Source organism: Marmota marmota, unplaced genomic scaffold (genome assembly GCF_001458135.2).
Source record: "Marmota marmota marmota unplaced genomic scaffold, marMar, whole genome shotgun sequence".
In the NCBI taxonomy this organism is placed as follows: domain Eukaryota; kingdom Metazoa; phylum Chordata; class Mammalia; order Rodentia; family Sciuridae; genus Marmota; species Marmota marmota.
In genome coordinates, this window is record NW_025999932.1 from 2,898,865 (window position 1) to 2,921,158 (window position 22,294).

Here is a 22,294-nt window from a genome sequence, read left to right on the forward strand (position 1 = left end):
TGGGGGGGGGGGTAGGGAAGACGGGTGGCTGAGGCAGAGAAAGGGCACAGGAGCACACGGAGCTGCCCAAGCCTGCAGGTCCGGCACACAGCATGCGGTCATGGTGAGAAGATTGTGTTAAACAAGTAGATTTTAGCTGCTCTTATCACAGAAATGTTAAGTGGGAGATGAGAGGGTTGTTGACGTACTCCGCCACAGTAACCCTTTACTACCTGTATGTGTCCCAGAGCATCATGTCGTGAATCTCAGATACACACAACAACATCTATTTAAGGAAGAAAAAGGTTCATGGTACAATTAGAATTTTAAGCTCTGGTCCCCCAAGGGGTGGTCACGTCCAGAAACCCAGCCTGTCCTGCCTCCCTGCTGCAAGGTGGGAGTCTTGGGGAAGAGTTGAGCACTTCTCCAGGGACCCGTTGGGACCCCCTGGAAGGCTTCCCTGGTGGCTCTAACCTGGGCCGCTAGCCTTTCATCACTAGTGTCCCTCAGCAGGTCAGGAGCCACTTGGTCTCAAAGGTGTCTGTGCCAGAGGATGTGAGACTGTCTCCCACTTGGTGTGGGGTGCTGCCGCTGCAGGTGGGTAGAAAACTCTTGCCCTAGAAGAACAGCCCACATAATGCACGGCAGCCACAGCCCAGCAAAGAGACACCCAAGCCTGTGGCCGACATCGGCCAGGCCGGGCCCTGCCGGCGCTTGTTCCTGTGCCTGGAACGATGGCTGTGGGAGGGGGGTTGAGGGGACGGATGGGACAGCCAGGAGGCCCTGAGGCTCCGTTCGCTGGGTGGCTAAGTTCACTGGCACAAAGGATCAAGCAGAAGTCAAACTCAGTGCGTGAGAAACCTGGCTGGCTCTCCTGCCGGCCGCAGGGCAGGCTCCCCCGTTTTGGGGTTCCCCTGTAACAGGCGTTCAGAACCAGGAGGTCTGCATCATGGCACAGGTGGAGCTGTGGAGTCCTGTCTGGCGCAGGCAGGTTGGTGGACAGTGTCCCCACAGCGCAGGAGCTTATTCATCCACATTTTCCTTCTAAGTGATTTGTTTCCCCAATTTAAAAGGAAGTTAAAGTGACCGTTTTTCTCAGAATCCCTGGCTCGTTATCACACACAGCCGTGCTGTTGTCACACTCACTGGTGTGGCTGGCCTGTTCTGCTTTTAGTAAAATGGGGAGATACTGAATTATCAGGCATGTTTTTTCTAGGAATTTCTCCTACAACTGAAAACTTTATTTTCCCTCATAATTCTGTATTTAACAGAAAAAGGTCTAAACCGGGGCTGGGTTGGGCCCAAGATAGGTCTGAACGCGCCTGAGGTCTTTCCCTGGGTCGTGTGGCTGGGGGACACAAAATGCAGCTCCAAGAGGTGCCTGGCTTGGTTTGCCAGTCAGCAGGGGAGCAGGGCCCTGGTGGCAGGGGTCGCCTTGACCCAGCAGAGTGGACTGGACTCTGAACACTGAAGAGTGACCTTGAACTCAGACAGGTCCAAACCCAGGTTCTCATGAGAAGTCAAGTGAAGGCCGTAGTGAGTCAGGGTGCCCAGACGCCGTCTCATCTCCTTCGCTGGGACAAGTTTGCCTCGTTCCCAGCTGACGCATTCTGCATTTGCTGCTGCCCTGGATTTTCTCCTGTGATTGTGACGGTGGCCCTGAGCTCCCTGGTGCTGACCCGTGTTTTGCAAGGACACTTCCTACTTGTTTTACTGGGTCCCAGTGGTGGGCGCGCCCTTCCTCCCTGTCTTGGGGCAGACTGGAGGCCTGACCTTTAACCTTTGCCCTCTGACTGCTCTTCTGAGTGGAAGAGAAAGGGTGAAGTCATAGCTGGCCCATGTGACTGCCCCACATAGGAATGCCATTTGTCACAAAGGACCGCAGAGAAAAGACAGGAACAATAGCTGGGATGCCTGGCGTGTCCTGTGGGGCCACTTTCTGTGCCACAGGTACTGGTTACTGCTGTGTCTGGTTTCACCCAGTGACTCCTGAGTGCGCTTCTGTGCAGGGCTCAGAGCCGGGCCTGAGGCATGCAGGGGCCTGGTGTGGCAGATTCTAGCCCTGTGACTGTGAGTAAGTGTCCTTTTCTTAGTAGGCACTGACTTTAGGAGCAGGATGCTGTGTGGCCCTCTGTGACCACATGCGCAGCCGTGATTTCGACTCTGCTGGGTTTTGTTTTGCTCCTGGGCCAATGAGTTCAAAGAACGCGTCCCTTCTCAGGGCGTGTGCAGGGCAGTGTGGCCAGGGCCGGAACCGGTGCTTTGCTTCTAGTGGGGCTAGCAGACATAAATAAATAAACTTATGCTGGGATCTCATCCTTAGGAAGCATAAATATTTAAAGACCAAAGATATCATATGAGTAGTGTTAGAAAATATTTTCTTTTCTCCTATTTTGAATGAACCAGACTAATAACTTACTTTAAAAACAAACAAACAAGAAGGGGAGACTATACTTGTGTGCTAGGTTCTGATCCACTGGAGTTTCCCGCCTCCCCCCCTGCCCTCCTCCCTGCCGCAGGGGAGTGGCACCAAGGAGTGAGTGGTGGTCAGAAGAGGCAGGCACTGGGCTTCCCTGGGGCCTCCCCCAGGCTGGACTCTGGCTGGTGCCTGGGGCTGCAGAGACCTCCTACACCTGCCGCTCACCTGGGCTCAGTCACACACTCCCCGGGGCCTGCACCCTCCTGGTCACACTGGGTCAAGGTCCTTGCTAGCAAGCACAGGGGACAGGCACATTTTGCTCTTTCGATAATGGAAGGGACAGAGGTGTCTTGGTATGAGTGGAGACGGCCAGTTTCTGCCTCGGTCCTTCTTTCTGTGATCATGGGAAGCTTGCGGTCAGTTTCCCACAGGACTCCTTTCCCCCGCGTCCTTCCTGGCATTCGTGTTCTGAGGTCTCCCTGGCAGCTGCGTCCTTCTGCTGTGCCTGGCAGCCGAGCAAGGGTCTCTCTCTCCTCTCTCTCTCTCCTCGCTTCCCCTCGCTTTGCCTCTGCCTTGCCTCGACGGCTGGTCCGCTGGCATTTGTGTGGTGCCCCTGGGCATCGCAGGCCTTCCCTGAGCCAGCAGCCGCCTCCCACAGAGGGGCCGAGGGGGAGAGCCAGCTGGTCTGAGCGGCGAGGTGCTGAGGTCCCCGAGCTAGAGCCTGACGGTCCCCCGGGAGGCCCAGAGGTCTCAGCCGCTCCCCCATAGGAGGTAGCCACAGCAGGAGACAAGTCACATCTACGTGTGTTCGCCCTGGTGCCCCGTGTGGACATGAGTGGGTTTGAGGGACCACACGTCCCGGGCTGGCAGGCCATCTGCAGGCTGAGGGCCAGCCTGGGTCTGGTCTCCCTCCCCTGGCTTTCCTATGCCCTCCCCCAGGGCATCCATGAGACCTGGCCCCAGAGTAGAATTTCAGAAGAAGCTTATTGAAAGCTTATTGGTGACCACAGGCAGGTGGGGAGTGGCTGGAGGGGGGGGGTCCCAGGTGCTGGGGCTGAGCCAGGGCCTTGGGCCTGTGAGGCAAGCCCCCTACCACCTGAGCTGCACCCCAGCCTGAGCAATTGAATGAGGGCTGCTTGCTGCTGCTTAGCTCTTGCTTGCATGACACTCGTGCTCAAAGTTGAGGGTCTTGATGACTGTGGCATTTCAGACCATAAAATTACAGCTTCACTCGATTATAGCTCATCAAGGTCGAATGACTAGAGTTGGCTTTCAGGGATCCAGCATCCCCCAAAACGGTGACAACCACAGTGGCCCCGTGAATCCACCCATGAGAACAAAAAATGATTTTTCCCCGTAATAATGAATTCACCATTTATACGACTGGACATTTTAAGTTTGCAAAAGTGAAGAATGTACTTAGGTGTTGTCAGGATAGTGGGCTTAGGGCTAACATGAGACATTTAGCATCGTTTAGCTTAAGTGTTAAGGTGAAAATAAAACTTTGATTAGAGACTTTCTGTCGTGGATTACAGGGTCTTTCCTGATCTGGGCGTAGGATTCATCCCCTTCAGGGCCTGAGTGACAAAATGCAAACTCGTTTTAGGGTGAAACTCTAGTCCAAGTGGAGTTTAGCAGAGGGGCTTTGTGAGGGATGCAGGCAGTGCTCCCCGCAGGCTCTGGGGTGGGAGATCACGGTGTGACACAGAGGGCTGGAGCTCTGTCTTCCCTGGGAGGAAATTTGGGGCTGGTTGTCTGTTAAGCTTCGTCTGCAGAACATGGTTTACCTTTTGATTTTTGAAGGACATAAACTTCATTTAAAAAATATGGAAAAGCCACCTAGCCTCAATGTCACTCCCAGGGAGGTGTGAAGACGGGGGTGAGACCCGGAGTTGGCGGTGGTGGTCTCAGTCAGCAGCTCTCTTGCTGGGGGCAGTCCTCTGAACTCCAGATGGGGAAGAAGGAATCAGAGTCACAGAAAAGGATCGTGGGGCGTGGGGCGAATGAGGGCCAGGCTCCCTCAGCCGCCGAGGGCCCTGCAGCTCTGCAGGTCGGGCAGGCTCGGCTCCGAAGGAGAGATCTGCCTGCCCTGAGACCCGGCAGCCAGAGCTAGCAGGGTTCCCTCAACCTGGCTGCTGTCGTCGATTCACAGTGCGGTTTTTGGGTTAAACAGCCAAGAAACTAATTTTTTTTTAAAAAAAAAAGGCGGCAGGATGTGAGGTGCCAGGACCGTCCGAGCTGGTGTGCCTGGTGAGGTGAGCTGAGAGGAGAACTGCGCTCGGGGCCCCAGGAAAGGCACCACCCCCCGCCCAGCCCAGCAAGGAGCAGAGCCCTGCCAGGCAGCAGGGGCATCAAGCTGGCATCATGCTGGGCATTGTCAGGGCGAGGTCCTCCACCAGGAAGAGCTTTCTGCTGCTCGTACAGTGACAGTTTACTGAGCTCTCTAGGGGGGTGGTCATCGGCTTTTCCCGCTCACAAGGACAGTTAGAGGAGGACAGGTGATCTGGCTCACAGATCCCGAGGTCCAGTCCATAGATGGCTGACCCTCCTGCCCCGGGGCTGAGGTGAGGCAGAACCTCATAGCAAGAGGGGATGGCGGAGACCAGCTCAGGACTTGGCAGCAGTCAGAGAGAGAGAGAGCTCTGCTGACCAGGCTGGGGTGCAGCTCAGGTGGTAGGGGGCTTGCCTCACAGGCCCAAGGCCCTGGCTCAGCCCCAGCACCTGGGACCCCCCCCCTCCAGCCACTCCCCACCTGCCTGTGGTCACCACCCGTTTAATCCCTCGGTGGACTGATTCGCCTGTTAGGTGACCCCTCTCATCATTTCCCCTCGGAACCTTCTTCATTGTCTCACATAGGAGCTTCTGGGGACACCTCACGACTCTGCTATACTTCACCTTCTCAGCAGCCCTGAGAGGAAGATAGTTCTTCTACTCCCCTGACCTGGGGTGGTTCCCAGGTGCTCAGGGGGAAGCAGACTCTTGCCTCTCCATCTCGCGTGGCTCATTGATGGAGCCACTCACAGAAGTACACGAGTCTGTCTTAGATTGAAAAGCAAACCTCGCCTCACAGATGGCCGCTCAGGTGCGCCTCAGTGCCGCTCCCAGGTCAGTGGGCCAGCTCAGCTGTCCTGCACGTGGAGTGAGGGCACGTTTGCTTCTCCACGCGCCTCCTTCTGTGGAACCCACTCGGACCATAAGCGCAGGTCGGGGGTCTTTTCGGGAGCCCCGAGACCACCCCGCTCTCGAGTCACTCCTGAATTCTCTGCTCTCTCTTTCAGAATGAAGCGCCATCCGGCTGCACCGCCCGGAGGTCGACAGCGGAGATTTCAGCGTATTTCCCACCGAAGCTGCATGCGACGTCTGTCGGATCTGGGCGATTCCACGTGGAGACCTCTGAACTGGACAGGAACCAACCAGGCCCGAGCGCCTGCCTCTCTCACTTGTCCCGGCCGGGGCATGCGTCATTGTGCAGTGTGTGTTGCATTTTGTTTTATTTTATAACTTAAATTAGCCGAAGAAGTTATTCTGGAGCAAATTGGATGTTTTTATTGGCCTTCTTAAATCGTGGCCGGTGTCTTCATTTCTTCTTACTTTTACTTTGGCAAAGCAGATCTATCCCTCAGCATGCTAGGAGATGCTACAATACCCACCGAAGTGGTAAAATCTGGTATTTACTGGCTTACACTCAACTCTACCACAGTCCTACCTCAGTCCAAGGTAACGCCGGATCACGTGGTCGGGGTGCAGAGGCTTCCTGCACGTCCACCCCAGGGCTCGAGCGTGGCCTTGGCCTCGCCGACCTGCTCGAGTGGACACAGATTCCAGTCCAGGTACCTGCGATGTTTACTGGTGCACGGAGCCCAGAGTGGGACTGACAGTTCTCCATGGAAGTGAAATCTGGGATTGGACTTTGAAGATGGATTCGTAAATAATTATTATTAAGTGTAACTGAAGCAACCTACTTTTGAAAATCATCAGTTGTATTGGGTGGTGGGGTGGGAGGGAGGGGTCCTGGGCGGGTGACTCTCTCTTTTTACCTTTAACAGGCTTGTCTATCCTTCTCTGTGTAGCTGTTCGTGTAGGTACTTCAAGTTGCAAAAGCCTTTTCTCCCCTGCAGGAGCTCAGATGCCCTGCTGTCCTGAATCCTGAGCTTACGTTCTCTTAACCAAAACCTCGTGTAGGCATGCTGGTGGTTCAGGCTGCTGGGGCCTGCAGGCTTAATGTTTGAAAGGTATTGACTACTGCTCTCGCGTTGGCCAACAAGGCTGCCCTGAAGAGAGAGAGAGAGAGAGAGAGAGAGAGAGAGACTGATAGAGAGAGACATTGTAGCTAAGCTCCTGTGCTGGAGTGGAAGGAGAAGAAAACCAGTCTCTCACAGTGCACGTCACTTGTCAAAGAAATCCTTGACAAGACCACCCTGGTTTCACATTTTCAGTGTTCTGAAAATTTCAGTGTTGTGGCAATTATTGATTATCACAGATGTCACCCAGCATGGCTGAGCTTGCCAGCAGACTGTGGGCCCCTGGCTGCTCCCTCGACACACTCTGGAGGCTCGGCCTCCCCCAGTGCCTGTGCCCCTGGTGGTCCTGCAGAGGCTACACTCGTTCTTGGAGATGTGAGTTGTTGGTTTGTTTGGGTTTTTTTGTTGTTGTTTTGTTTCTGTTTGGAGAAAATATATATATAAATATAAATATATATAGATCTATATCACTATAGAATAATGCATTAATCAAATGAGGCTTTTTAGAGGAAGACCAAAAAATTCAATGTCTTAAAAATATATTTAACGGCAATGCAAACGTCTTCCTGCTTCCGTGCTGAATTCAGAACAGAGGATTGTATTGCAAGACAAAGTTGAATGTAAAGTGATCCCCTGAGCATTCTCAAGGTCTTTCTTTTCTGAAATTACACGTCACCATAACGCATAGGCCACGCAGTTCTGGTCTGACCGTCAGCTCCCGAGCGTCCTCTACACACATTAGTAAGATGTATAAAATGCCCTAAAGTTCTCTCTGGTTGGGGACTAGGAGCCCCCAGTGGTTTGCTGAGAGTCCCCCAGCACAGTAGGATGATGGGGACCTGCTGGACACGGCGCGGGAGGAGTCGTGGCACGGACAGGGTGTCCATGTCCCTGCTGCCACTTAGAAGGAGAAGAATACAAAGTTGATGATGTACTAAATTTCCCTCTATCCTGTACATTTCAAAAGGAAAAAAAAAAAAAAGGCATATGCAATATTTACATTTTTAATTTAGTTTACAGAATGGAACCAAAATGTGTAAATGTTATGTTTGCTAAAACTTCACAATGTACATTGGGTCTTTGTACATTTTGCCTGACTTACCTTAAATTTAAAATATTTTTTTGCTATATAAACTTTAACAGTTATTAAACAGTGTTTTCTTTGGGTACGTATTGTTTCTGGATATCAAGATGTTAAATATATTTCTCGTGTTGTGTTAGGACGAGAGACTCAACCTACCCTGCTCCGTCTTCCGCTGTACGCTCTGTACAGAGGGTCGACGGGTCGCTGCTGGAGACGAGAGAAAACTGGACTAGAGTAGCGCATTGTATTTAGTCTGTATTGACCATGGATGCCCTCCTTAATAGCCATATGCAATAAAATAAAATACATTATTTATGAAATGAACGATGCTCGGAGGATATTTTTCCTGCACGGATTCTGACTGTCACAGAAAGCCAATCTGCTCCTGGGGTTTTAGAGTCAATGAATAAATATTAGGCTCCTAAATAGACTTCCTTGGATACTTTCTAATTTTAAAACTTTTATTCTAGAAACCAGAAAATGTTCCTTAAATCACAAAACTTAATGAAAAATTAATGTGCTAAGAAAAAAACCTCTTTATTTACAAGACACAGTTCAGCGGGCTGTGTGCTCTTCTAAACGCTTTATGGATATGAACTCCTTCATAGCCCATAACAGCCTCAGAGGGAGGAGTTGCCATTCCAGGTTTATGGATGAGGAGACTGCAGCACAGAGAGGTTAAGTGACTTTTCTCAGACACACAGCTCATGAGTGGCGGGAGTCAATCCCACCTTCTCTCCTCTGTGCTCTCTCCCTGACGCATAGACACAAGAAGATACACCAGCACATTCCTCCAGAGTGCCAGGCAGTGTAATCCTCAGACCCAGCGGGTGCAGCTCAGCAGGCAGAAAACACAAAAATGATGGCAGCTGACCCTTATCAAACACAGTCCAGCCTCCTTGTTAGAAATCACTTTGCCCTAAAATCATGGTCACGTCACGTGTGGGCTTCTCCCTTGAAAACATGAAATCAGAGCATTCTGGAAGGTGGGCAGGATCGGTGTACCCTGGAGTGGGGGAGCTTGTGGGTGTGTCACTCTAGCCCCGTGTGCCTGTCCCTGCCTCAGTGGAGTGTCGGTCACAGGGGCAGGCGGTGTGCGCTGCAGGGGGCTCACGTGGTCAGTCCCTGTCGTGGTGCTGGGAGGGCGAGTGAAGCCAGCCCTGCCAGGTGGGCGGCCTGCGGGAGCCCAGCTCGGGTGCTTGTGCGGAGTCCAGAGGTCTCGAAGGACTCGGGTCACTCTGGAGTTCCTCAGGAAAGCCCAGGGGGTGCCAGACAGAGCTCCCTCGGGGCTGATTTTGGAGGAGCTCGATCCTGACCTCCGCGGGGCAGATACACGGCTGGTTCTGTAGCTGTCGGCTGGCAGGCGTCCGTGCCTCACCTGCACCAGGATAGCGGCTGGTCCCTCACGCCACGCCACGGCTGGCCCATCAGGGATGTGTGCCTGCACCCACGGAGGGTGCGCTCGCGGGGAGTGAGACTCGTGCTCCGCGTCCAGCATGGCAGCCTTTGGGTCCCACCAGTGGGCGCGCAGAGGGGGGCGGTGATGGCCCTGGGGACTGGCGCGGCCCTTCCCTGACGTCGCCCTTCCCTTTCCTTGAGTGGTACAACTGAGTGGACATCAGGGAGGGACCCCAGTGTAATGGGACTGCTGAGGCCGGTCACAGCTGCAGACCCAGAGCCCGGCCGGGTCCTCCCCGCTGCCTCTCCTGCGCTCAGCTCGGCCCTCCGTAGCCGCTGGGTGGCTTCCCTCTGCGAGTCATAAGGCCACCTTCATCTCAGGATTGTCCTGCTTTCCCTGTGTCGGTTCTCAGATGGCTGGGGGCCTTTCCACGGCTCATGGACATCCCTGCCCTGGTTCTCTGGGTCCCTCTGAACCACGCTCTGCCCGGGTTCTGTACACCACAAGTTTTCTTCTCCATTTTGAAATGCCCTCCTTTCACCTGGGAACTCAGGAAGCTCCAACTGTTTACCAGACTTACCTGCACCCTAAGAAAGCTGCCCAGCCCCTTCCCGGCCTGCCCGGGGCTGGGGGTGTCTCCAGGGCAGATGCCACATGGCAGGATCTCCACAGCCTTGTACGACGTCACTCTGTTTGGGGGCAATGCTGACATAAAACAAAAGCATCGCACTAATGGGCTTTTTCCTAGAAAGATACACAAAATGCGACCAAGTAGCTGTGTCACCGTGCATTCGGCTGCAAACCCAATTCAGAGGCTCTTAGAGGGGTTTGGGCTGTTAGAATAAAAAGCCATAGAACTTTTGGCTTGTGAACAAACACAAGGCTCCATGGGTCTGGGGTCTGCGTCCTGGTTGGTGAGTGGGTCTGGGGTCTGCCTCCTGGTTGGTGAGGTGAGTGCCTTTGCTGGGCTCTGGTGACCCTGCAGCTCTCTGGGGTTCCACTCGTGAGGGCTCCACCCTGGGACCCAGCCGCCTCGCGGAGGCCCACCTCCTGTGTCCTCACTTGGGCGGGACGTCCGGTCTGTGGACTGGGGGACAGCAGCTCTCACAGCAGCTGGGGGGCTTGGTGGTGTTGGTCAGCATCACTGGCGGCTGTGGAGACCCATGCCTGGGCTCAGGGCTGGACGTCTCCACTGGGTCGAGGGCTGGGCCCAATTCTAGTCTCTAAGGAGTTCCAGATGCTGATGCTGCTGGTCTGGGGCCACACTGGTCTGGGGGTTTCTCCTCTCACATCAACGCTGTCCAGGCTGGACACCTGGCAGCCGGATGGCTGACCTCCCGGCCGGCCCTTTTCCTCTCCTCAGCCGTCCACGGGTCTGGGCTTTCCTGTTGGAGTCACCCTTGTGTTTGTAGAGGGTAGTGGCAGCTCTGAAGGGTGTGTCCTGCCCTGATCCTACCCAGTCAGGACAGCACCTCCTTGGGGACCTCTAGGGAGAGGTGTGAAGAACCCCGGGACCACAGCCCCAGCAGCTTCCTGTGGCCAGCACCGGGCCCAGGCGTCCTCTCGGGAGGGGACGGGAGGAAGGGCTGATGCTGGCTGATGAGAGGCTCTGGGGCTGGGCAGAGTCGGCTTCCTGAGAAGAGAAGGGTGTGAAGGTGGTGTCCAAAAGGGACCAAGGAGCAGGCACTTGGCTGCAGCTCCCCCGGAAGAGGGGACACCCCTGCTCGTGGGATCTCACCTCCAAGTGCGTCCCCCGCCCACGTTGAGCAGGCCCCGGAGCCCAGGTGGGTCTGTGACGGGGGATTCATAACAGAGCGCCAGCCGCGCGCCGGAGGCTGGAGGAGCATCATGGGCCATGGCCGGCCACCGGCCCGTGTGCGTGGCTGCTCCTTGGGGACCCTGACCTAAGCCCAGCCCAGACCTTCCAGGGTGTTTGCTCTGGTTGTTGAGTCCTGAGCAACCCGGGAGCGGTGCCGGGAAGGTGAGGTTGGAGGGCTGGAGCTTGGGCCTTGGAGGTGAGGAGTGGAAGCCACGGAGGACTGATGGGAAATCTGTCAGGTGACCTCAAGACAGGACTGGGCCAGAAAAAGGGCACAGTGCAGAGAGAAGACATGTCCGGCTTCCAGGAGGAATCATTTTGCCACGAGGAGGGTGGTGAAATGCCGGCTTGGACGGCTTCAGGGGCTTCCGTGGGGCCTGGGAGCGGCCTTCTTTGGGCACTGGGAGTGTTAGGCAGGCCATGGGCTCCGCCACTGTCCCACGGGCCTCGGCATCTCACACTGGGTGGAGGCAGGCTGGGGCCCTCTGTTCACGTGGACGGCTCTGTGGACCCAGGCAGGGCACAGCCTACAGCTGACCAAGCCCCGTCCAGCCCTGCTTGGTTCCCTGGGGTGAGGGGACCAAAGCACTGGAGTTCAGAGGCAGACAGTCATGGCAGTGTCATCCGTGTCCCCCACAGCACCTGTCCACAGAGGGGAACACGCACTGACACCAAAAGCACAGCCGAACCTAAACCACGTTCATTTACCCAGTGACGTCGTGGCCTCCAAGATCCCTCGAGAGAAGCCAGTGCGGGTGCTGGATGTTGGAGGCCCTTTGGACATAACATTCATCCCTGAGCGGCCCTCGCGCTTCTCACTTGAAAGCAGGGGGACCTGTGTCCTCGTTCCCTCTCCCCTGCCTTCCCCCACTCACGGTTGCCGTCCTGAGACCTGTTTGCTGTCAGGGTAACAGAAAGCCCTGTTGGCCCTGCGCAGACCCCGGATGGCCCCGATTCCTCCTACGCTCCTATCGATTCAGTCCGGCTGCTGGTCCTGCCGGCAAGCTGACTTCCAGTTGCCTATCACCAGTTCCCTAAAAACAAACCCTCGGGCTGTTCTGGGTCTCCCTTGGATGTGCTGTTCCCCTGGCAGGGGGCGGCCGGCTCCTCGGGCCCCAGACTCCTACCTGAGGGTTTGGTGGCCAGTCCCCTGCCTTCTCACATGGGGCCTCTCTGCTAGAAACACCTGGTCACAGGGGGCCTTCTCCTCTGCGCAGAGCCTGCGAGCCCTGCCTTCGCCTGAGTGGCCCCCTCTCTGGCCAGCATCTTGCCACCCTCCTGGCGCCCTGAACTCCCCTCTGGGGTGTGGCTCTTCCCTGCTGCCCAGGAAGAGGGGGCAGTTGGCCTGGGTGAATTGGGCTCTCTGCTTTGGAGCCAGCCGACCTTTCCTGGTGGCTGTGTCCTGGCCTCTGCGGGTCCGTTTGGTCCTCGGTCTGTCACCTCGAGGACCGCCTTATTCTGAGTTTGCTTTACTAACTCCATTTCGAGCTCTTAGTTTACTGAATCTGGGAGTTTTCATGAACGGGTTCTACGTTCAAGTCACCTCTGCAGAGTTCATCTTGTTTGTCCACAGGTGCCCCATGCCATCTGTCCCTTACCTGCCCTCCCAGACTCTCACTGAACTGTCACCAAATTCAAGTCTCTTTATGATTGTGCTTTGCATGAAAGTCCTTCTGTGAGTCTGCCCTGCCCCAGAGCGTACCACCCCTTCTCCACCCAGAGACAGAGAGACAGCAGTGCCTGGACCCATCAGGATGGGAGTAGCGAGCGGCGGCTCCACTCATCACAGGTTGAGGGGCAGGGTCTGGCTCAGGGGCCCAGGCAGAGTGAGGCCCTCAGTAGCAGAATCCTGGCAAACACCTACGTCCTCTTGAAACACCCACTTGGAAGTGAGACGAGTCGCCCCCAGTTTTGGCTGGCCAAGGCTGGTCCCAGGCAGCTGGGAAGGTCCCTCCAGTCAGGAGAGGCAACAGGAAACGCTGGTGGGTGGCTGCAGGGCGCTGGCGCCTATGTAACCACCAGGCTCACCTTCCCAGCCTCTGTGTCTCCTGTGTCCCCTGCTCTCAGCGCGGAGGTCCCCACTGCAAGGTGGCAGGCGACCTGTACCACCACGGCTCCAGGCAGCTGTGCGGTGGCCCTCGCCCTCACGCAGGGCCACGTGCCACTGGGCTGAGCAGGAGTGCACAGCGGGGCCAGGGGGCCGGGCTCTCCCAGGGGAGGTGGCAGGCCCCTCCCACTGTGGTGCAGCATGTGACACATAGTGGGCCCCCAGCAAATGTCCTTGTCTAGTCGGATAAGTGCATGGGTCTTGTGTGTGACCAGAGCCCCCGAGTCTGAGGCCTGTGGTCACTTTGCACAATGGCAGTTACGCCAGCCTGATGTTGACCCTGTGATGCGATGATGAGCTTAGTGGTAAGGGTTCACCCTCACACAGGGGCTTCAAGTCTCCGAATTGTAGTAAGTGGCCAAATACCGAATCCTACTAGTCCACCAGTACTTACCAAATGGGAATTGCATTGAACTACATATATCTGAAAGTTCAAAAAAATGATGACTTAAACATGGTGAGTTATCTCTACATAATGTGGGTCTCCTAAACTTCCTCCTAAACTCCACAGGGTTTGTATTGGGCTTCTGAGCCCCTAGTTCCACTGTCACTCAACTTTGCCACCGTAAGTGCACATCTTTCTGTCTTCAAAGTCCAATATGGCTCTTGCTGCTCCAGCCATCACATTTACCTTAACAAAAAGATGAATGGGGAAAGCATCAAAACCAAACCAAACCAGAGCTGAGTCATATTTCATAAATGAGCCTTCTGAGTGAGTCCCGTAGGCTGGACTGTAACCTGTAAAAACTTCAAGAGGAGCTGGAAGCCAGCTTTGAACTTGAAGCGCTGTGCCCCCAAATGCAGAGAAGGCTGGGGAGATGGCGGTGGGTTGGAACACAGAGGCTTTGGCGTGAGCTTTCCCCATCTGACTTCAGAAACAGCTGCTGCTTCTGCAGAGACTTGACCACTGATCTGATTTTTGAACCTACGTGTCCTTAATTGAAAAGCCTCTCGAGGTGTGAAATAGCGTGACTCTGGCCCGAGCAAGGACTCAGCTGAAGGCCAGGTGCCTGGCCCCAGCACTGGACGCTCAGAGCAGAGCGGAACCAGGGCTGGACCCGCAGCTTCCGTGGCCCCCCGCGGTGCTGACGGAGACGGGCTGGAGGGTTCTCCCTCTAAGATGGTTTGACCTTGTGCCATGGGACACCTCCACACCCCAAGGTCACACCTGAACCTCACAGCTGGTGGGACACGCTCAGCTCTGGCCCCACACTCAGCTGCCAGGTGGGGGCGTGGGGGCAGGAAACCTGAGGCCTTGAGGGAAACTCTCTCAGCAAGGGAAAGGGCCAGCACCCAGCACCCAGCACCCAGCTCCCAGCACCCAGCACCCAGCTGGGAAGGTGGTCCCCAGGTTGTGGGAAGGCAAGGTGGGTGCACCTGGTCTGAGAGGCTTCAACAGGGTGGACAGTATGCTTCCCACCTCCAGGCTCTGGAGAAGCAGTGCGAGGAGCCCAGGTGCCTGCACCCATGTAACTCCCGTTTAGTGATCAATATAAGATGCAGACACACGAAGACAAAGCGGGCAGAGGGAGCACTGTTTTATATAGATAAGGCGGCCAGACAAGGCTTCTCTGGGAGAGAATACTGGGCCAGGACCCTGAGAGGCCCACAGTGTGGGTACGCGAGGAAGATCTCCGTTGAAGGCCTATGGACCAGAAAGTGCAAAGGCCCTGGGGCAGGAGCATGCTTGAGAAATTGAAAGCAAGAGGAAGAGGCCCATGACCCATTTTCTGCTCTGCCGTTCTACTTTTTACAGTTCTCTATTTAGAACTTCCATGTTTAAACGAGAGCCAATTATAGAATAATCTATCACAGTTTTGCCATTTGGGTGGATCATTGAGAAACCCCAACTTCCCAGTGCACAGGTGGACTGGAGAAGAGGAGGGAGGGGTCCAGTGTGACACTGTGAGGCTTACTCTCCCAGGGTGTGGTCTGTTCTGACCAAGCACAGGCCTCGGGTGGACTGGACACTGGGCGGGCAGTGTGCCTCCTAGCGGGGGCCCGTGGGGCACCCGCTGTGCTGAAAGAGCTTCAGGTGCAGGGCCGCCTTCTCCTGGGAGTGACCTGGGCTCTGCTGGTCCAGCAGAGGGCTCCTTCCCCAGAGTGACCCAGAGGGCCGCCGAGACAGCCCTGAGCTGCGCGGTCTCCACCCACGTGTCCACGCAGAGGTGTGGGGTCCAGGAGGGCAGGCTGCTGACCCGCTGTTCTCAGCCCAGGCGCGTGGCTCCTGCTGCAGGGGGACTGCACGGGGCTGGAATGAGCTGGCCACGCCAGCGGCCCTGGGTGCTGAGGGACCCGCGCGTGGGTTCTGCTACCAGTTCTGCTGCCATCTTGCCATCACCTGCCACATCTCCAAAAAGATCCCTGCTGCCCAAAGAAAGTGAAGACCCAAAGGCACGTCCCTGGTTCCCACGCGCCGCATGATGGACCTTCGCGCACTCCTAGGAGAGGTGGTCATCCCGTTCACCAGCGAGGAGACGGGCTGCCTGTCATGAGCACAGAGCAGGGAGTCCTCCTGTTCCAGGGACGGCTTGGGAGGGTGCTGCGGGCCGGTGAACAGCTTCCTGCAGGCTGCAAGGAGGCGGCTGCAGGCCTGAGAGGACTGGCTGGCCCGCCCCTGCTCACCCTCACACACCTGGACAACACGGAGGCCTGCCGTCAGGAGCAGCACCCAGTGCCCTCCGCCAGAAGCCTAAAGCCTTGACCCCAGGGGACAGGAACCTCCTGCCAAGAGCTCCCAGCTGTCCATCAGCTGTCACTGGTGGAGACACCGCCAGCCCATGAGTGGTCTGCTCCGAGGGTTTATCCCACAGCAGGACCGCTGGGCCCCCGGCCTGGCACTGCTGCCGCCCCACAGGGCCCCAGCCCCAGGATTTCCTCCTTGACCCTTGGAGGTCACCTCACCCCTCCGAGGCCTCTCAGGAGCCTGGGTTTAGTCTGCCCCTCCCTCCACCCCGTCCACTTCTGAAGGCAGGAGCTCTGGGCCCACAGGCCGTGCCTCCTGCCCCCGTCTCTCTGCCTGAAACAAGGACCAGCGGTCAGGTGGCCGGCAAGTTCTCCAGCTTCACACAACCCCCGAGGCCAGCGGCCACTGCCAGGCCAGGCTGTTCACAGCAAGGCTGAGGCATGTAGGGTGGGCTGGGGAGCTGTGTGTCCCCTCTTATCACTTTTCTCTGCGGTTGTTAGAAGTGAGTTCTCCTTTCAGGGATCCAGAACCCCCCCGCCGTGCTGTGTGAGGCTGAAGCTGGGCTCCCTGTGCAGTCCAGTCTGCCCCGACATAGTGCCCCTGGGCCTCCAGGGCCTGGGCCTCCTGACAGTGCTCCTGCTTGGAACCTCCTCCTGCCACCCGGGAAGGCTCTTTGAAGACAGCAGGAAGCAGACGCAGAGTGCTTTTCAGTGCTTCTACCTCCTTTGGCAAGAGGAGGGAGAGCGCTCAGCTCAGGAGAGCGGCCACTCCCTTCTCCTGACCCTCCCTGCACACACATGCCCAGGACTCAGAGGTATGTTGTTCCCTGGCCACTAGAAGTTTCCCTCCATCACCTGGAGGCACCCAGGTGTGGCAGGGGTGAACATCTGCACCTGGGGGCAGGGGCAGCCGGCAAAGCAGCCTGTGCGGGCGGGGTGCTCCCGGCAACCTGTGGCTGTTTATCTGGTGACTCAGACAGGATGCAGGGGCCAGATGGTTAGCATATTGCAAAGGCTGACGGGTGCTTCCATTTGATTGTTTAAAAATAGGTTCACACCGGAAAGGGGTTTTCACACGTCCTCTTTCATTCTGTAGTTCCAGCATTTCATTAAGCAGCTTTCTAAACTATTATCTCAGGGAAGGAAAAAATTAATTAGGTTTCCTCTGCATTTGAAGTCAAGCACGTAGGTGAGAATTTTAATTATTGATCTGCACCAAAGTGCCCATGTAAACAGGTATTGCATATGTATTCAAATAGCTTTCTGTGTCATTTTCTAGAAAAGAAAACTTCTAATTTTTATTTGCAAAATACTCTCTTGTGTTTGATAAATGCAAGCAGCTGACTGGAGCCATCTACATAAAAGTCAAAGCTGGGGGACAGCAAAGGAGGACAGCTTGCCCCTCTCCATCTCAGGTACATGGAGAGGGCGTGGATGGCCTGACAATTGAACCTGGCGCCCAGGATCAAGGCCCAGGGTGTCAGGCATGTAGTGAGCTTCCCCAAGCTTCACGTGCCCCACCCCCAGCAGGCGTAGCAGTGAGGTCCCTAGATGTCCATGGGGTCCGTGCAGAAGTGCATGGGGGTCAGTTCTAAGGCCTCTTCAAGGAGCAGGTGCCTCGCTGCACCACCCAGGTGTTGGAGCTGCTGGGTCCCTGGGTGCAGTCCGTGGTGGCCTGGTTTTGCCTGGGTGCTGTGACATATGCCTGGGACCACTTTGGACAGTCCATCACTGGAGGGTGACAAGGCTCATTGTCTACTTTCTTCAGATTTTTCTTTGGAAAATCCCAGTGAGGATTTTAGTAGCACATAGCAGTGCTTTCAAATGTCAGCACGCACATGAATCTCCCTGTGGTCGTGTTAAAGTGCAGGTTCTGACCCCGGAGGTCCAGGACAGGCGAGAGTCTGCACTTGTCAAGCGCCCAGAGGAGGCCAGGGGTGGAGGTCAGGGACCAGGGCAGGGGGTGGGAGGTAGAGAGAAGGGAGCCACACCCGGCAAGAGGAGCCGGCGCTTGAAGTGGGAGTCCTGCACCTTCTTCATCCTTCCTGAGACTGCCTGGCAGACACGAGGTAGGACCAAGGAAGAGAGAAAGTGTGGGCAGACATGGCTCTGGGGGACCGAGCCCTGCTCTGAGTACCTCTCCTCTGAGGCTGCAGTGCTGAGGGCCCAGTCTCTTCTGGGGCCTCCATAGGACATGCAGCCCAGACCCTCTGGATGAAGGAATCATCCTGGAACAGGAGGAGGAGGCTCCAGAGAATGCCTGCCTCCTCCCTGGCACCCCCAAGTCACCCATGTGTCACAGAAGTCCAGGCCAGCTGTGCCTCTGTCTGGGAGGAACACCAGAAGTCAGGGGAGAGTCCTGGTCTTGATTCTTCCCTTTCCTGCCTCTCGTTTCACTCTGGGCCCCTCTGAGCCGTCCTTCTCCTTTCTGCATGTTACCTGGAGGCTCCTTAGCAGGTGGCACTAAGTCAGACTCCTCCCACCCAGTGTTGCTCCGCTTGGCAGACGATTCCCGTGCTTGGTGGGGAACACTGAGATGGGCAGACGTGAGGCATCCATCACTGCCTGTTGGGTTGCCTGACACGAGGGTCTCTCCTAGTCCCCAGGAGGCAGCAACCCACTGGCTTGGCCTTCAAGTGGATCCAGGCCTAACCCGTCCACTTGCCACCCCCACACACCTGTACATTGATACCTTAATTTACCTTTCAGTGCTTTGGAGCCATGGGAACAGTTGAAAATGGGAGAGGAGAACATAGTTATCTAGTTACTTTTGGGTAACTCACATCTTTCTCTGTTCATCTGAATTAAAAATACAGATCTGAAGGTGTGTGCAAACACGGAAATTTCAAATACAACTAACATATGAATGGATGCAGTCAGTGCCAAGGATAGGAGCCTCTGCCCGAGTTGTTTTTGCCCCCATTATGATGTGAGTGTGGGGAATCTAAACCCGGCACCCAGCCCCTGCATCTCAGTCATCGCCTGTCCTGCTCCTCTGCTGGTGGCTCCCCGGGGGCCCCGTGAGCTTCTCTGTCTCTGCCGGCTTCTGCGAACAGTGCTCTTGGGAGGTCTGTGGCCTTTCTCAGCCTCACACATGGTGTGCTTGGGGGGTGGCACCTCCGTTGGTTTCTGGCAAGGGAAGCACAGGTGGCAAACAGAAGCATGGGACTGTCTGTCACCAGGGCCATCGTGAAGGCGGAGCCCTAAGGAGAGGACCTGGAAACCCTGGAGGAGCTGTCCTGGGGGAATCAGGGCCAAAGTCAACCAGAGCTGACGGGTGATTCAACAGCATTCGGGGGTGGACTCCTGAAGCCAAGGAGGTGGGAAGTCATGGAGTGGGCCCCTGTGTTATAGGACAGCCTGTGTCATCTCACAGACCTCAGCAGCCACAGTGCTGGGGGAGGGGCGGAGGGAACCCGACTGGGTGACCTCATGCCACCACGTCTTCATTCTTTCGTCACCTACAAAAACCCAGTGGACAGAGCAAAAGAAAGGTGGGGAGAATAGGACTCCGAGAAAGTCCCCCTGCGGGGGGTGAGCCCGCGTTTCACCTCTGGGCCTCGGTGGCTCCCACGTGGGTCATCTCTCAAGGTGTCCAGACTGCACTGGGCCCCCTGGGACGGAGACCCTCACCCATCTCCCACCTTACATCAGGCACGAGCTGCCCTAGAATTCCTTGATTCTATGATAAGTGACAAGCTTTAAGTGTCCACCTAATGCTGAGAGCCACAGCCGAGTCGGAATGACGCATGGCATTTTTGCCAGAACGGAGTGGTTGAGAGGTGACGCCAGCGAGCCCTTGAGATGACGATGGTTGTGTTAAGCTGTGTATATTAGACCCCTGCTGTCCGCCTCGGCCTGCTACTTTGGAGTTCTCTTGGGGATTTTCGGAGAGTTCCCATTGGTTGGGGAAGTGCCGGAGGAGGGATTTCCGGAGGAGGGAATTCCGGTTGGTGTGGGGTGTGTCGGGGAGAAGGCCCTGTGCCTGGCGTTGGGGAGTGTTCCCAGGAAGTGTGTGTGGAGTGCCGGTGTGAGTTCGGGAATAAAGGTTGCTGTTTGAACCTACAAGCTGTGTGGCGGCTCGGGTGTTTTGTGCCCAGCCAGACTGCGGCAACCTAAGAAACCCTGGAGGTGCGTTGCCGAATGCGCTGAGTTACCTTCTGCCTGACAGTTGACCGCACCAGCCAGCGGCCCAGCCAGCAGCACCGGGCCACACGCGAGGACTCACTGGGAGTTGAAAGTGCTCCCTCTCCAGTTTCAAACCGCACAGCTCCCTGCTTGGCCCCAGGTGTCTCTTCTTGGTCCTACACAGGGGCCTGCATCCAGGAGTGGGGTTCACCAAGCAGCGCCCCGGTCTCCCTGCTCCTCACCCCTGCCTTCCATCCACACCGAGGGTCTGGCTTTGCAGCAAGCGCCCTGCTGGACCTGCTGCGGGGCTCGGCCTTATTCCTGTCTGGAGCGGCGTGTGAGGAGGCTGGTGACCGGCCGTGTCGCTGGGCCTAAGAAGAAGAGCAGGGACCCAGAGGAGCACTGGAGGTGGAGCCACGGATTGTGTTGTGGAGAGTCCAGGGCAGCTTTAGGGAGGAGAAACTCTCAGCTGCAACCTGGACTGCAAAGGGCATGTTTCAGGGATAGAAGCAAAGAAATAAAACTTCCACCCCTTCCTGTCCCCAGCCGGGGGGGTAGCTGTGCTGACCACCTCCTGGAAACAAACTAGGAGCTCCTGTCCGACCCCTCTGCAGTGGCCGCCGTCCACCTTCCTACTTAATAAAACCCCGCGGCGGGAGGCGGAGCACAGAGGAAGAGTGTGGGCCCGGCCATACCAGGGTCCTGGGTTCCATGCCCAGGGGTAAGATGAGGCTCTGGGGACCACATCATAGTGCTCACTGGGGGCCAGATCTCGAAGCAAACCCTTCACATCACACTGTCCCTCACCACGACTGTCATTTAAGACACAAGGAAACCGAGAGCCCACAGATACCCATGCCAGACCTGGAGACAAGGGGTGGAGTTGGGGCTCCGGGTCTGGTCTCAGCCTCCCATCCTGGCCTCCAGGATGCCCTCTCTCCTCCTCTGCCCTCTCAGCAGGCCTGGCCTGTGCCTGTCTCTTTCATGTCCTCTTTGGCTTTTGCCTTTATCTCTGCTCAAATTCGCAATTTTCCTGCAGGACATCGGCCTCTGTGTGCCAAACTGCATCTCAAGCTCAGCCTGGATCAAAGGTGGATGGCGGAGTCTTCCTGAAATCCAGGTCCCAGCTGGAGCTTGGAGCGGGTGCCTGTTTGGCAGCTGCCTGGACTTCTGGCCGTTGTTTCCTCTTGAAAGTCTCCCCGAGCCCACCCCTCCCGTGCCCACCTCTCCCTCACCATTCCCTGGGTGGTGTGTCACTCATTGCTCAGTCCCCTCCCTGGGGTCACGCCCCTGCTGGACTGGCCTCCTGGGTTCCTTCTGCTAAACACACCTCCAGGCATCACCAGAATATTCATTGGATGCTCCCTGGGACCAGCTGTAGGACTTGGGAAGACTCCCTGGACCCCGATTCTAACCCAACACAGCCCCAGCTGCACCCCAGTGTCCAGCCCTTGCAGCTGGGCTCCCTGCAAGTCCTCTGCGGGCCCTGGGAGGTGGTGGTAGACCCAGCGCGGGTCAGTGGAGGTAGCTCCTGTGCTCCTGACGTTCCCACCCCCGCAGCCTCTTTCTTGGTTCTCCCTCCCTGCAGGCTCCTCCTCTGTCCCCTCCCTATCTGCTAAGACACTGGACTTAGAGCCACTTCCTTTTCTGGTGGCATCTGTGGCAGAATTGGGATGCCTCTTCCTCCCTGTACTGAGGGGCATGTCCTCTGAGGACGTCTGCGTGCACCTTGACTGGAGGGTAATAATAAGTCACGGTGACGAGAGGAAGGTGGAAGTCGAAGCTTCGCGGTGGGGATCTGCCTGTTTTAAATGTGAGAACACAGCTCGGCAGTGCGCTGCGGAGGTTCAGTGCGGTTGCTAAGGAGCAGATGGCCCAGGGCTCCTGTCCAGAGGCATGTGGCTTCCCAGTGAAGGTTCTGGTGCCAAGGACACTGGATCTCTCAAAGATGCAAGGCTTTGGGTCTTCAACACCATGTCTTTGTGGAGTTGTGGGTCGGCGTGATGAGGCAGTTTGCAGGGAGCTGATTGAATTTTGATAAATGGCATTTGTGGGCACTCTTGGGTAATCTTGCTACACTCTGTTCTTGAAAGAAAAGGTCACATGTAACTCAGGCAAGGATATCATGAGTGCATGTCCCCTTTCCCCCCCTTCTCTCTTTTCTTTCCTTTGGATTCCACGAACCTATTCCCAAGAGAAACCGTAGCTGTATCTGCAGAGTCCTAGCCACTTGGTATTGGGGTCACCAGAAGGCCTCTACTCGAGTGCCTAGAATTCTGTTAAATACCCCCCAAGAAGCACTTCGTCTCTTCAACACATGGAGACGTCACCAGAAACAGAGTCACAGCTTGCGTCGGGGCCACAGAGCCCAGCTTTCCCCACGTCCGAGCTGCCGCGTGGGAAGAACCTGGCCCCAGACACACCTAGTTCTTC

At 56.2% G+C, this 22,294-nt stretch overlaps 1 protein-coding gene across 1 annotated transcript in view; it reads left to right on the forward strand.

The window, feature by feature from the left end:
* Irs2 (insulin receptor substrate 2) overlaps nt 1-7,605 on the forward strand; it is a gene marked incomplete at its 5' end in the record, with an annotated part of 24,809 nt that extends 17,204 nt beyond the window's left edge. The window contains one exon of the mRNA XM_015483933.2: nt 5,677-7,605. Within this exon, the coding sequence (XP_015339419.1) occupies nt 5,677-5,681 (5 nt within the window). The remainder of the gene's footprint in view (nt 1-5,676) is intronic.
* Between the last annotated feature and the right edge of the window lie 14,689 nt (nt 7,606-22,294).